Below are 15851 nucleotides of genomic sequence, written 5' to 3'. Positions count from 1 at the left end.
AATCAAGTGGATGGAGGACTTAAAAACCGTGAAGTTGTTCATCTTTGTTGAGGCTCACACAAATGAAACCCTACATATCGGTGGTCGAAATGTCAAGTAGAGCACGTATGTGTACGAGGAAGTGACTCGAATACTCCGCGCCGACAGATTCAAGATGTTGGGATGTTATGAGAAGAACGGGTATCAAAGGAAAGGATGCCCTAATCTTCCTATGACCTATCGATACTTGAAAGTCCATGACCCGAATCCATATTATCGCTTAGTTTCGGTAGTTGAATGTAACACAATCTTATTCTCCCCAAATTGATGTACCAATCAGCTTGTTCCATCTTTCCAAAAATAATTGTACTCAGAAGGGCTATGCCCATATGAATGAAATAGACTTTTTTATCAATGACTGTCTTGGCTGTAAGTGTTGGTAAAGAAGTTAAGTGATCAAGTCACTTGGGTAAAAGATGAATTGGCCATGTAATGTAATGTGAGAAACATTTAGCAAGTTCTTAACGTAAAGAAACTTATTGTCCAAGCACAACCTCAAGTACAGATTCCTAGTCCGACCCCTACACTAAGTACAGCTGTAATCCAAGAGAAGAAGTTTCTTATCAAGCAAATCAAGCCACCAGAATTCAATGGCAAGGGAAGGACCGTCCAAACTGATACCGAGATTTGGATCGATCCATGGAGGATTATTTCGAAGTAGAAGGAACTCCACCCGCTAACCAAGCTATGCTTGCCAAATGAAGCTTACCGTCGAAGCAAGGCTTTGGTGGAAACAATGATGCAAAGACCAAGGGATCTCGGAAGGGTTAGTAAATTGGTAGAAGCTTAAGAAAGCTATGTGGGGGAGATATCTACCACTTGCCTACCGCACACAGAAGATGAACGAATTCTATGAACTGAAGCAGCTTGGTCTATCCCTTGATGCATACTATTCAAAGTTCATCTCTCTTTTGAAGTATGCACCACAAATGGATATGACACAACAGGTGTCAAAGTTTTGTGCTGGATTAAACCCACCCATTAACATCCTCTTGGAATAGATGCACCCAACAGACCTTCAAGACGCGCTCATTCGAGTTGCACCCATAATACACGAGGTGCAGACCAAGCCAAGAAATAACAAGACTTGATCTTACAAGGATCAGAACAACGGAGTGTATAGGTCTTAGGCTAAGAGAGCGCAAGGCCAAAATTAGGCACAAAGGAAGAAAGCTAGGACCAACACTATCAATAATTTCATTCCTACCCAAGGTAATGGCCGCAATCTCTGTTGCTTCCATTGCAACAAGCCTGGTCATTTTAAAAGGTAGTGTCCCAAGATTAGCGGAGGACAATGTCAAGGGCCATCCCAAGGAACAAGGATGCGCCATCATGGCCAGAGGGAGAACCTCTAGTATTACCAATAAGGAGCTGTGTGATAAAGAAGACCCATGTATGGAAGCAGACATTGAGAGAGAAACGATCCATGGTGCTCTTCACAAGAAAGGCCCAAATCGCCAATTCTAGGTGATTCAAACACCATTGAATTATCAAGGTTAAAGCTTAAAAACCTTGATTGATTACGCATTCCTTCATTTCACCAGTCTCTGCAAGAAGATTAGGAATAGCCACAAAAGATGCACCTACCTTACTTATGGAATTAGCAAATGGTGGTGAGGTCACTTGTACCACGCAAACTGCTACGATAGAATTTCTACTGGGTGGAAAGTCGACTTCGGTTAGATTCACGGTTATGAACCTAGGTGCCCACGAGTGTTTGCTCGGAATGGATTGGCTTAAACCTAATGATGCCCACATTTAATGTGAAAAGGGCCAAGTCTCCTTCCCAAATTCTGGAGGGAAATTGGTCACAACTCAAGGAGAGACTAGGAAGCCAAAAATTCAATTGGCCAAAGCATCTCGGATAATCAATTTGACGATACCCTAGTATAATCCAAATAGGTAGAAGATCATGAGCCCTAGCTTCGTATTGTCCTTGAAACAATGAGGGCATACAAGCTTTATGGCAAAAAGAATAAGTGTGCATTTTCCAAGTGATAGATTGAATATCTAGGATTCATTGTATCAGCAGAAGGAATTTCAGTAGATCCGGCCAAGGTCAGAGACATTCTAGAGTGGCCAACACCAACAATTGTCAAAGAAATACGTAGTTTTCTTGGATTGACAGGATGGTACAAGGTCTTTATAAAAAACAATGCTTTGATTGCAGCACCTCCGACCAATCTACTGAAGAAGCAAGCATCAATTGTATGGTCACTTGCTGCTAAACACTCCAGCTTCCATAAACTAAAGCAAAGCTTGGTATCAGAACCTATTCTGAAACTTCCAGATCTTAGTAAGGATTTTGAAGTGATAACTGATGCTAGCACACTTACCTTAGGATGTGTGCTTATGAAAGAATGTCATCCTGTAGCATACTCTTCAAGGAAACTGAAGAGCCACGAAAGGAATTATGCTGCCCACAATCTGGAGCTTTTGTCTCTCATCCATGCTCTCAAGCTTTGGAGACACTACTTGCTGGGTAACAAGTTTATCCTAGTGATGGATCATAAAAGTCTTAAATGGATTTTTACCCAGAATGAGCTCAATAGGAGGCAATGTGGATGGATTGAAGTGCTAGAAGAATATAATTTTGAAATCAAATACCAGCTTGGAAAGGAGAATGTAGTTGCCGATGCACTCAGTCATAAGGCATTTTTGAATTCTCTAATTTTGCAAGATCCATCAACAGCCAGATCTCTAGCCAGAAAGGTATCCATGCTAAACAAACCAATTCTTGAGCTAGCTAAAGAAGAGGCATGCCATGACCCAACCTATCAGAAATCGCTAAGGGAGATCCCCATCAAGGATCAAGACCCAAAGCTTCAAACAAAGTATCAGGAATTCAATATCAATATTGGACTTGTCTACTATAGGACGAGATTATGTATACCAGCAAGCCAATCACTCAAGCAAAAGATACTTTTGGGAAGCTCATGACTCCCCTTTCTCAGGACATCTTGGCTATGCCAAGACCCTCAATGCAGTTAGAAAGAGCTATTATTGGGAGAGGCATTTGAGATCTAGAACCTTGAGAGAATACCTTGTCCAGTGGAAAGATTATCCCGAAGAGGATGCCACTTGGATGGATGGAAGTACTCTCAACCAACAATACCCCTAGTTCTTCTCGAGATCGGGACATCTCTATTCCTCTAAGGGGGAGAGAATGTAATATTTTCCTAATGAAATATAAAGTGACCCTAGACCCCGCACACCACGCGCAAAAAGCAGTTCAAAATAATCTCCCGCATCGATAAATGCTGGTGGCTCAGTGCTCCCTCTGTATGCATTAATAAACTCCAGCTCCATGTCATGTTGTATGGAAGATCGTGCCTTGAAACCGCAAGCCCACACGGGAACACCCTTCACGGGAAAAATAAAAGGATAATGGATAATTTAGTGCAATTTTTTTTATTAATAACCCCCTCCCCCTTAGCCAATGCATGGCGGGGAGAGGGAGTATGAGTGTAAGAGGAGTTATGTAGTGGAGAAGCATGGGGAGGGGATCATGCTGGCTGCCACTTGGGTGGCTACCCTCCCCTCCCCCCCCCCCCTAGACCTATAAGACCTCCCCCCTCTCAAGCTTGAGGAGGGGGAGAGAGAGGGAAATCCTGGAGTCGTCTTGCTGCCTTCATGCCGCCAGGCTGCCGCCTCTGCCCACCACCATTATCATCCTCTTCGTCTCCTTCGTCGTCGTCATCCTGATCATCCTCTCCATTATTAGTTTCCCTCTCAAAGTAAATTCTTGCCAGAGAAGCTTGGAAGCTTCCATTAAAGGTCTCCCCTCCTTAAGCCCTTATTCACCCATGCTCTCGGGTTTTTCAAAAACCACAATTATAAGGCCCATTCTTGCGCAGAAGAAGAGAACCCCGGGCAGAAAGAGCTTCGTAACACGTAAAGAGAGCCAGGAGGAAGTTGTTGAACCAAGATTTAATTCATCAATGGCTCCCAAGAAAATGGCGAGAGAAGCACATGCGGGAGCGTCCAACCAGAGTACACACATGGACAATGCTCCGGATCTTAATACCCAGGTTCCAATTGTATTCTTGCATGAAAGGGATGCGTTAAGCATGATGGCTTTTAGGAAAATTTAAATGCATTTATTCATTCATTACAAATTTTAGTGCATGTTGAATATTTGGAATTGCTCGCACTCCCGTGGACAAGGGTAGTTGCAATCTTCTTGAAAGAATAATGCATAACTTAGAAGATGATATCATGCTAAGAAGGATAGAGCTTATGTCACGTAATGCACTTATGATTTAAATTCATTGTCGTGGTTCATATAGAGGATAATCTTAGACGCCCAGTGAATGATGTCCAAATCGTCGCAATGCATGGAAAGGAATTATGAGCTTGCAAATTGCAAATTGCATGCAAAGATGGTCTCATGGCATTTGCTCATGCATGGAGTTGTTTTATCGAAGTTTGTATTTAGGAAAGGATGCATTTTCATATTAAAGATTGAATTCAATGCATTAAATGAAGGGTTTATAAGCATGGTTCTTGATGTAAATCAAGGTTGGGTTTATACGAGATAGCTCTGAATTTTCAATCATTGTAGTTTAGGCAAGGAAAAGTAATGATCATTGTAGAACTTATAGCTGCATAGAAGGAAACAGCCTATGAATCGCATATTTACATGGAATGTTATATCTTGCAATTATTTACATCTTTTGGGAAAGGTATTTGCATCTCTAAGGAAAGATTACCTCTTGTCACAAGACAATTAGATCAATTAGGTAAATTGCTTGTAATGGTGTAACTCAAATGATGATCACCTCAATGCGCTAGGTAGAGCTAAGCCACGATAAAATTCTGCCTAGTATCGCACTCGAGAAATCGACTTAATATTTCCGACCTTAGAGGTCCTACCCACATTCATGGAATATTAGGGTTATTTAAATTTCCATGCAAGAACGATCTAGGGTTCTTACGCTAGGGATCAATTTGCCGAATACTAGACTTCCGTTTGAATTTAGAAACCCTAGGGCCAAACTGGCCCGGTAGGGTTAGGGTTGGACTAGGTCAAGAGGACTCCCAAACCCTACATCTTGACCAAATGTATTCTTGACCAAGGAATACCATGTGAGGGGAGAAATAATCCCACAAGTCAGGTGCGATGCTTATCTCGTGCAAAAGTTGCAACATCACATGGTTTTGTGTCTAAATCACAAAGTAGAATTGCCATTCCTTAGGACAAGGTTGGCGAGTTCTAAGTACAAGTCTAATTTCCTAGAGGATGAGTAGGCATCTTGCTACATCACCCTTCTTTGAGGCTTATTTGCCAAGTTAGGTTAATTATGAATTGCCTAGCAAGCAATTGACCAATCAAGTTAGGGCGACGAGATTGCCCATGATTTATTATCTTTATTTTAAGGAAACGTAAGGTGGAAACATTTTGGGTTAACTGGGTATAAACCCTTACCCAAAGAATAAAAGGGTAAACAAGCAACTTAGCTTACGAAACCCTTGGGATCTTGCCAAGTCACAATTGATCCCAGATCGAATGTTGGATGCATTCAGAGAGAAGGATTCACACCTTAGCAGTTGGCCGTATAAACGACCACTGGAATGCTTCTGTTTGTACAACTTAGAAGCACGGTTTGTACTTCTTTGCTCAAGGAATTAATGCTGAAAAATAACTAATGCTTTAGGTTGAAAGCCTCGAGGCAGCATCAGTTACCCCCGACTATCTAACTGACCCTATTCAAGGGGGTTGTTAGCCGCGCTGGGTACGTGGACCAAACCCACTATGAGAGATCTCTCCGTGGGTGCTACTTGGAGCAGGAGGACGCTTGGGTCCCAAAGGGGGCTCTGGATGTAAATCCCTTGACTCCAGACCCTGCACAAGCGGCCAACGTGACTCGAGATTGGATCTTAAGGCCCGCATACTAGTCTACAGGCGAAAACTTGGAATAGTGATCCCTGAGGATTGCCGGAATTGCCTTCGGGCAGATTATGGAATAGCCTTCGGGTTGGATTATATGATGTATTCCAAAGACTGATAAATAAGATCAATTGTTGAGAAAGAACTTGCTTGACATTGTTTTTCTATGTCAGTGCCTAAGATTACTTGAAGGAACTAGTGAACAATTGGCTAATTAAGGAAGCTATTTTTGCTTGTCAAACTAAATGTGGTAGGTAATTAGACAACTAAAGCAACTTGAGGAAAGTGTAGTGGATGTGACCATGGGTCCGTCCTACGGAATGGTGGTCCCAGTTGGCCGAGAACTTTTCTCAAAGGAAGTGACAGGAAAGTAACGATGACCTAGAATTTAGAAAGCTAGAGTCCCGATTTATACTGTTTTAGGGGAACAGAATGGGAGTATGCCTTACAGGCAGAGAGGTCGAGCTTGGCATCCCTCTCGTTTCTCATTCTCCTTGAACCAAGTGCACGCTTCGACTCTGATGTATCTGTGTAAAGTAGTTCGACGCTAGCTACCCTTTAGAAACTTGACCATTAGGAAACCCTTGATTCAGGTCGATCCTAAGTGGGAACGGCCGGAATACTTCCGCTTCATGGCAAACTCGAGAAGACCTAGATCGCAAACCCCGTGACATTCCGTTGGAGTGTCGGGCGGCGCTTTCTGGACTCTCTTCCCGATGGGTTGCTAAGACGTGTCCTATAAGTGGACAGGTGGAGACGTTACAGTAGTGGGAAGGGATCAGTAACTGTAGTTGCATTCAACTTCCTATAATCCACACAAACTCTAATCTTGCCATTCTTCTTAGGTACAATAATAATGGGGGAAAACCAAGTCACCTCATTGACCGATTTAACAAATCCAACTCTCAATAACTTATCAATTTCCTCCTCAACCTACTTAGCATAGTTAGGATTCATTCAATACTACTTTTGAATAATCAGTTTAGCACCCTTTTTCAAGTTGATTCTATACTGACACAATACTGGGACAAACCCTTTCATGTTTGTATAATCCCAAGCAAAAATATCTTGAAATTCTTGACATAATTTGATAAGGTCCAATTTGAATACCTCATCGATAGGCTTTCCTTCCCCTTGTTCATTCAAATTAACTTCTTCAACCTCATCTTCAACTACCCTTGTAGATCTTCTCATGGTATGTTTGTACCTTTGTTTAGCTTAAAGAATAGCTTTGTGCCCTTCCTCTTCCTGTATATTATGATTATCCTTTTGCTAATCCTCTGTCCATTATTGATTTTCAGGTCCAATGCTGCATTTGTTTTCGAGAGAACTACTTCCTGGGTCCTGAATCAATTCTCCTTGACCAGTTCCTAGCCTCTCTTGGACATCAGGTTGATTCTACTCTTCAGGGATAGTAACAAATTGTTGTCCAGACAAATTTGAGACTGCAAAATAAACAGTTTGCTGCTCTAAACCTACATTCCCCTCCACTAGAGGAAACTCTTGATATCCTTGAACTATAGAAGGATTTTCTTGCAAAAATAATTCCTCCTCATCATCTTCTACTTCATCCACAAAATTAATGTTATGAGCCACTATAGGTCTTCTGGTTGAACTTTTCAACATAACTTTATTCACTATAAACAACTTAACCTCCTTAATGCCCCTAGGAATACAAACATGATCATTTTCCCAATCCTATTTCAACTTATTCAACTTAAACCAAGGTCTACCCAAAAGAATCTTGTAAGAATATCCTATTTTTGACATTCTTAGAACCACAAAGCTTACTTTGAACTTCAAGCCTACCACTTTGATCAATTGATTTCGTAGAATACCCAAATATTGTAATCCTCTCTAATCTGCCATCCTAACTTGAAATGGAGCTAGTAGCAATTGCTCTTACTTTGTTGCCAAATATGTATGCTCAGGTAGTATATTCACTCTCAAACCACCATCTAGCAAAACATCTTCAAGATTCCTTCTAGAATATTCCACCTAAATTGTAGGAACTTAATAGTCCATCACCTCTTGCTGAGTTGACAATCAAGAAATTCCTGATCCTGCACTACTGTGTTATCAAACATCTCCTTGTGTTTATGTTTAAGGTTCAACAATAGCTTTTCCCTAAAACTAGGAATTAAATCCAAAATTTATTCTAGGGCTAAGTCCAAAGAACACTTTGCTAAAGCATGAAATAACTCCTCAAAGCCATCTTGCTATGTCTTTTCAAAAACTAAGCCTTTAGAAAATTGTTCTTGATGTTGAAGGAACTACCTTGTAGCTCAGGAGACTAGTCCTCAGTTCACGGAACTACATTCCAGAACCTTTACTATCATCTGATTGCTCAAATTGAGATTTTTCAGCAAGCTTCTGAAACTTTTTAACTTGCCTTATGGTTTTTTTCCTTGTCTTCTCTTCTTCCTACCAATCAAGCTTTGGGCCTGCTTGACTCCTAGTGACTGCTAGTACCAATGCTTCATGAGGACATTCTTCCACTTGAATGCAATTAGAACAATCACATTCAACATGCAAACTTACAATATTTGATATTCTTGACACATTTTGTGACCCTTTGGGAACTATTTTAGGATACCTTTCCTCATAAGTAATAACATTTGAATCTTCCAAGGGCTGCCTTTGCTCTTGTTGGTCAAGAAGCTCTATGAGAACTGCTGCAACCGGGGCACGTGGTTACTGTGGATGAGATGCTTCTATAGGTCTTTTGTCATTCATAGTTGGGTCCAAAAAAATGCCCTTGACCACCACAATAATGACATGCTCCCATTTGTGTAGGTTGTTGCTGTGCCTGAAAATTTTGCCAAGGCTATCTTACTGGCATTCTTTTGGGTCCTCTAAAAGACCTCTCAGGCATTATGTTTGACATAATCTGATAAACTGCACCTGGCTGCATAGGTCTAGGCCTACATTGCATCATTGGAACCTGTTGTCGTATCCTGACATTAGGATTATACCAACAATTCCGAGTCTCATGGCCATTTGTCTGGCAGATGTCACAATACTTGTCTTTCTTCTTAATATCAGAAAGACCCAAATCTTTCAGCTTCTGTTTAATCTTCTTCTCCAGTTTACTTTCCACAACCTTTTCTTTAATTTTATCTTTTGTTTTCTTACATTTACTTTTGATTGAAAGAGATTTCTTTTTCTTGTGCTTCTTTTTCTTCTTTAAATTATCCTCATCATCTAAATCCTTGAAATCATCTCCTGAATCCAAAATGAGATCACATTCCTCTTCTCCCATATCACTCTTTGCTCTAGAATCCGAATTTGAATTTGAATCTAAATCTGAATTTGTATCTGAAGAATCATTATCTTTCCGCAACTTTGACCTAGAAGTGCCCAACCTCTTTTCCACTCTCATAGCAACTCCAATCATAGTATCCAAAGTATCATTTTGACCAAGTTTCAAATTGACTATAGGGTTCCTCACCTGACTTCTAAGAACCTTGATAAAATAAGTAATTTGCATTTCTATGGATGGTAAATTAACAATATCCAACCTATCAATGAGATTTTTAAACTTCTGAGTATAATCCTCAACCAACATACTCTTTTGCTTAACCTTCTTGATCTTCCTCAAAATATCTGGAGGAGTTTTATTCTTCCTAAACCTGCTTAAAAATGTAATTTTCAATGCATCATATGTATAAATGCTCCCATTCCATAACTACTGAACCAATCCATAGCTTTTCCCTAAAATGTGGCTGCAAAGTGTTGCTTCTTAACCTAATCACCATACATTTGGTTAAACGCACTTGTTGTCCACCTAGTTTCAAACTAGGCTATATGAGAATCAGGGTCTTCTTTTTTCTTTCCTGAAAACTTAGAAGATTTGGCCTTTGGGTTGACAAGCTGATTGGGATTCATTATGTTCAGCTCATGAGGCCTTCGCAACTCTGGTAATGGATTGAATTTTAAAGACTTATTAACTTGAAATGTTCTACTTCTTAGTAAAATTGATCTCCCAAGCACTATATGCTGCAGTCTCTCTAGTGCCTGCTTAGGAGGAGTTTCTTGCTCTTCAGGTGTGGCAGTAATGGTTCCTCATCTTCTGAAACATTAGGTGAAATTGAAGGAGTTGGAAAAGACTCTTCAGAACCAGCACGAGAATTATAAATAGTTGTTGTACCCCCAAAGGGACCCACATCTTGATCTCCCTAACTATCAGGTACAACCAGTTCTTCATCCAACTTGCCTAATGCTGCAACTACCTCTACATCATTGGGAAAACCTTCCTACTACATTGCCATGCCAATGCCTCCCTTAATTCTTGTGATCTACTCTTGGTAAGAATGGGATTGGATAAATAAGGACAATTGTCTGACATAAATGTTGCCATAGAATGCACTTGATACATTGCCAATGCCATCAACATTGATTTCCTAGAGATTGATTCCACATGTGTGCCTAAATCAAGAGATTATTTCCCTCAAAATGGTAGGGATCGCAAAAAGTGTTTAGGGCATTCACAAGGAGGAAGCAAATAATACATGAACATGCCATGGTATTAGAATAAAGAACATAAGTATAGATGTATTATTTGCATAAGCTTCAGCATCCATAATCAAAAACTATTTATGATTCCATAATACATAAGCATAAATTCAAATACTTAAAGAACATGACATAAACATTGAGAATAGCCTACAACGACCATGAAGACCTGGTGTTGACTCTCTCTATATTCAAAAATCATGCGACTCTCTTCAAGAAATACAACTATATGCATATCAGAATCAACGCGTGACATGCACATATTCTATCCTATGACATTTAAAGACACAATCACATAAGCTAATCTCAAACCATTATCTCTATATATGAAAGTAAGAGATTGAGGTCATTAATGGAACTTAAGGCCTAGGGATTTATACCTCTAATAGAGAGAGAAGTGTGATTAGGTTGCAGAGGAAGGTAGTTGAGCTAACTAGAGCTATGCAACACCGCCTTTATGTGAGCATGTGGTTGAGCATATTCATAAATGCAAAGGCATGGTATTTCAATGAGCTTGTGGCATATTAACTAAGTACATAACCTTTATGTGTCCACCACCACAAGTTTCACTTAGGGATACACCTCACAAAAATATAAGTGCACCACACTCAATCAATAGCCTGAGTAGTTCACTATATGTATACCCTCTATATAATATGCGTTCAAGGCCTATTTATAAATATCCTTATTTGTAAAAAATTTCTTAATAAAACATAATCCTTTTCTATTCAATCTGTAAGTAATCCCTTTATATGGGAACCTTCTATATGTAAAAAATGTGTCAATTTTGTATTTTAAAAATCTCTTATGTTGAACCCATGTGATACATACATATCTTTATGACTAAGCTCCCCAGGATCAATAAAAGGGTTCTTTGATTTGAGAAAACTTTGATAAATTTACATAAAAGAGGGTTCTTTAACAAAAATGAGATCATTTTACTACCTTATAAAATGTAAGTAAAAGGATTTTATAATATCCTTTGAATACACCTTATAATATGGATGGTTTCTTTCCACCCCTTGAAAAGTCTTAAAATCACCTCCATAAGCCATAGTACACATGACATATACAATGTTGAGATACAAGCAATATAACAACAATACCAATTCCTCAATAGAGGCTCCCTGATTCTAGGATCCCCAAGTGTTGAACCTCTCTTTTCTCACTCTCCTCCCCCCAATAACCTTACAATTATGTATAGTGATGAAATATGCTTGTGCTAGAAGTGTTTGTATATATATTGAGAGAGAGAGAGAGAGAGAGAGAGAGAGAGAAGTGTACATGTGTATACACATAAAGGGGGATCAACACAAAGAGAGCTAGTGAAAAATAACCACCTCATGAGTTGTATATCCATTCAAGGGGCAGCACCCTAGCTACATAGCCAATAGTGAAAGATAAGATGGGTTCTATGAAAAACTCATAAAGTAACAATGGGAAATGTCTAAGAGGGCCAAAAGTCACCTAGGATGGCCAACGTATACAAGTTTAAGCACATGACCAGCATGCCAACATACAATATAATGTTAATAGAACGAAGGGAATACACCTAACTCATGCCTGTTGCGTGGTCGTAGCCAACAAGTGTCTCACTACCGGATCCATGGTACATGTAGCTTGTATGCCAATTTCTCCAAGAGTAGACGTGCCTACCGAGGGGTTGGGAAAACATGATGTGCATGCATGGGACATGTGCGAATAATAAATGATGGCATGGGTAACCTATACAAAGAAGAAATCTGGCTGGAGCTTCGTGAATCGACAACCACAGGGCAGGAAGCAACGCGGCAGTTGCCTAGTATCCATTTTGGTGGGTAGTGCGCAGAGTAGTGGACTAGCCAAGTCGAATTACTTTACGGTTGGTAAAACGCACCAGAGAATTATCGAGAGCGATCAAACTTTTAAAACGCGGCAATTATGCTCATAAACATGTGGGGTTAGTAAATTATGCGCACAAATTAAAATACACATCAGCATATGGATTTCATAGAGCTAGTGGGACTACTTCCACTGACTTGGTCAAGACGTGACAGCAGACTACAGCACGCCTGCGTGGCACACACACGACGGGTATATCAGAGCCGACTCAGCTGGCGAGCAGTAAGCCAAATAACATCACGAAGCAGCTGGCGAGCAGCAGTCTTGGTAATCATGGGGGAAATATTAAGATCATCGACGACGTCCTTCTCAATGAAGATAGTAACGGTCTTACAGCTACTACTGGTGATTAATCATGTACTTGTGCATGCAACGGTAGCCACTAGGTCGGCGGACGTCTCGGAGAGTCATCAGACTAATCAGGTATGACAAGCGTACGTCGTCGTCACGTACACACGTACAGAATTAATCAACCCCTTGTTGCGATACTATCATCAGAATTCATGAGGTGGAGTGGCAAAAAGGTTATTTACCTGCTTATTATTGCAGTGATCAGATCATCATCATCAGAACTCTTGCTGTTTTTTGTTTCTGATTAACTTCCTTTTTCATTAATGGTTTGATCTAGTGCAGGTCCAGACGGTTCCTTGGCCGATTCAGCGCAGGGGCCCATGGGGCGGGGACGGAGGCTCTGAGTTCGACGACTTAAGATCCATACCATCAAGCGTAATCCGCGTGCTGGGGATACAGACGATTAAGCTATGGCATGGGGAGAAGTACATCCGTGGCACGAGGCAACAAGCACGCAGAGGTGCGTATTACTCATACGTCTTCATATTAAGCACATAGGAGTCACTTATTTGGATGCTTATTGTGTGAATACATATAATATTGATCGTCAGTCTACAGTTACACGATATGTTCTACGTTTCGCTACAATAACTTGTACCTTCAATTCGGTGTTTTGCAACCAGATCACCTGGCAATATCCGAAACAGCTGATCAACCAAATGAGAGGATTCTATGGAAATTCCATGAAGTTCATGACTAACCTTGGCACTTATGGTCCCTTCGGAGACCAAGATGGAATCTCGTTTACATCTGGTACTACTGAGCAGAGCGAACTCATTGTCGGCATCTTCGGTAGATCGGGATCATAAAAGACGATCTCCTCGATCGTGGCGGGGACTAATACTTGCCGAAGTGTACAATACAACAATATGGAGTGATCGCCTAATCGTGCTCAAAATCTATGCAATAAGCTGCAAGTGTACTCGCAACAATAATGAGTAGGTAGGTAGGTGTGCAATCGTCGATGATCGCATGCCGAACATTAATGGCATCGTAGCCACCACCACCCTAGGATCGCATTTCAGGCACGCTCCATATTGTTATGAATGTAACGGTCAGCCCAAGAAACATGCAGTTGGCCGTTTTCTAATTTCAATTTACTTGGAAATCTACCCCCTCTCTCCCTCCCTCTCTCACACGCTGGCTCATGTTTAGGAAAAACTTCTCGAAATGGTGTGAGAAGCAAAACCTACTTTTTAACAGCTACATAGTAATAATTTTGCAAGAGCACCAACACAAAACTAGTTCAGCCTCTCAGAAACCCCCTTACATAGGATGAGAAGGATTCTTATAAGGTTCAATAAAATGTATATATCACATACGTTGCTTGTGATGCACCTTCTTGAGCTAGCTTATTACTAACATATTTATGGCAAAGTACTCATGTGCTAGCTAGCTACACCTTACTTTCATTAGCTACAAGTATGCTCCAAAAGATTCTACCCCTTTATAATGCCACTCAACCAATTCTAACATGATTTGCATATTGAAAAACTTTATCATCTCCTTCAACCATCCATTTAGAATTACAAGCTCGTGAATGGATGCCTTGTGTGCCACTCCTCCCTAACTAGCATCACACTTAATGTGTTCCATCATGATTATAAATAATGCGTTAGTTCTAGGTCCGTATTCACCGATAGCAATTGATAATCAATATCCTCTTCAATCATGGATGTGCTCCTTGAGCATAAGTACATGTAACACCAAGTATTATCCATACAGACTACAACAAAAAGGCCTCTTAGACATACTTTTAGACGCGATTTTTGAATTGAGAGAAAATCTTACGGGCGCATCTATAAGCCGTCTATTTGTGTGTGTACCATTTCGCGTCTATAGTTGCATGTATAAGGAAATCCACACCCACCAATAGATGCACATATACACGCATCCATAAACGTGCAAACGAAAATCAAAATTATTATTTATTTAATTTCTTTTGTGCGTCTACAAGCGTGTCTACATGGAAGATTAGATGGACACATAGACATGTGCATAAACGCGCTTTTACATGCACCAGTAGACGCGAACGCAAAACCAAAAATCTCATTTTTTTGAAAAGATATTTAATTTCTTTTTATTAATTTGAATTATATAGTGCATGTATGGGCGTGGGTAATCTGCATTCTAGACGTGCGTTTTCTGCAATTTAGACGCGCAAATAGCGCGAAGCACAGAATTGAAAAAAAAAACCAAAGAGCAACCACATGCTCTCTGGTTTTTTTTTTCCCCTCCCATACATCAAATTGTGCATTTGGGAAAAACACAATGGATCTGAACGCACGAGAATCGAAAACAAAAATCCATGTTTTCATTATATATAAAACGCATTTACATGGGGAGTTTAAGTGCTTGCGACCTAAAGCGTGGTCGCAAGGAGTAGGCTAAAAGATGGATAATAGATATATAAGGAAACAAGGCCATAGAGGAGGTATGGTGCTCCTCTATGAATCTGAAGAAGAAACATCTTCGCTAGCACTACCATCGCTACTAGCGTCGCGATCCCCCTCCTCGCTATACTCCACATTGGGATTCGCCTACACACAAAAGATCAAGGTTGCTTACATACAATTGCAAAGAAAAAGTTATAATTAGCTATATTTTTAATAGGAAAGTAAGAAAAACATACCTCCTCTACCTGTTGAATCCTCATAGCCCGGTTGTATTGCTCCTCAGTGATGAGACCCTCCTCATAGAAGTGAAGCCATGTGGCTACGCGACTATGGCCTTGATGGTAGCCTACCTCTCTAGGAGTAGGCATCCTACCAACGATAGTAGTTTGCAAAACAATTATGATATATGCAAACAATTATGAGACAATGTATTAGAATAAATTATATAAAGAATTAAAAAATATATAAATTTGAAAAAACTAAAAATCAAAATATACTTACAAACTCTGCCTCCCACGACTCTCTGCCGCCTGATCCGTAATGCGACGATCCCATGGTTTTCATTTGGATGCGTCGCGCCTCTGCGTACTGGTGACTCTTCACTTTCTCTACTGCTTTCTTCTTGCCTTTCTTTCACTCTATGCAGTGGCACATAGGTGGTTGACTATAGGCTCCATGCCCCTCCTCTTGTCTCCGCAATGACTCCCTGGCGCATATCATGAGGTGGGATCTTTTGTTGTGAAGCAAATCCCTCACTTTTGTGTGTCCCCAATCATCCG

At 40.4% G+C, this 15851-nt stretch overlaps 1 protein-coding gene across 2 annotated transcripts; it reads left to right on the top strand.

The window, feature by feature from the left end:
• The first annotated feature begins 12561 nt into the window (after window positions 1–12561).
• On the top strand, window positions 12562–14392 carry LOC148027307 (uncharacterized). Of its 2 annotated transcripts, none has more exons than XM_087690621.1 (3): window positions 12562–12849; window positions 12959–13136; window positions 13300–14392. In XM_087690621.1, exons 1-3 carry the CDS (start codon window positions 12751–12753, stop codon window positions 13374–13376), a joined length of 354 nt encoding a protein of 117 aa, XP_087546747.1. In that variant the 5' UTR covers window positions 12562–12750; the 3' UTR covers window positions 13377–14392. The 2 variants fall into 2 exon arrangements, with proteins under 2 accessions (XP_087546747.1, XP_087546746.1); XM_087690620.1 differs by having other exon boundaries at window positions 12562–12748; window positions 13300–14382.
• The last annotated feature ends 1459 nt before the right edge of the window (window positions 14393–15851 follow it).

The sequence above is a fragment of the Lygodium microphyllum genome, chromosome 13 (genome assembly GCF_053477565.2).
Source record: "Lygodium microphyllum isolate KBCC chromosome 13, Lygodium_microphyllum_v1.1.10, whole genome shotgun sequence".
NCBI lineage: Eukaryota > Viridiplantae > Streptophyta > Polypodiopsida > Schizaeales > Lygodiaceae > Lygodium > Lygodium microphyllum.
This window is presented reverse-complemented; position numbering and strand designations above follow the sequence as displayed.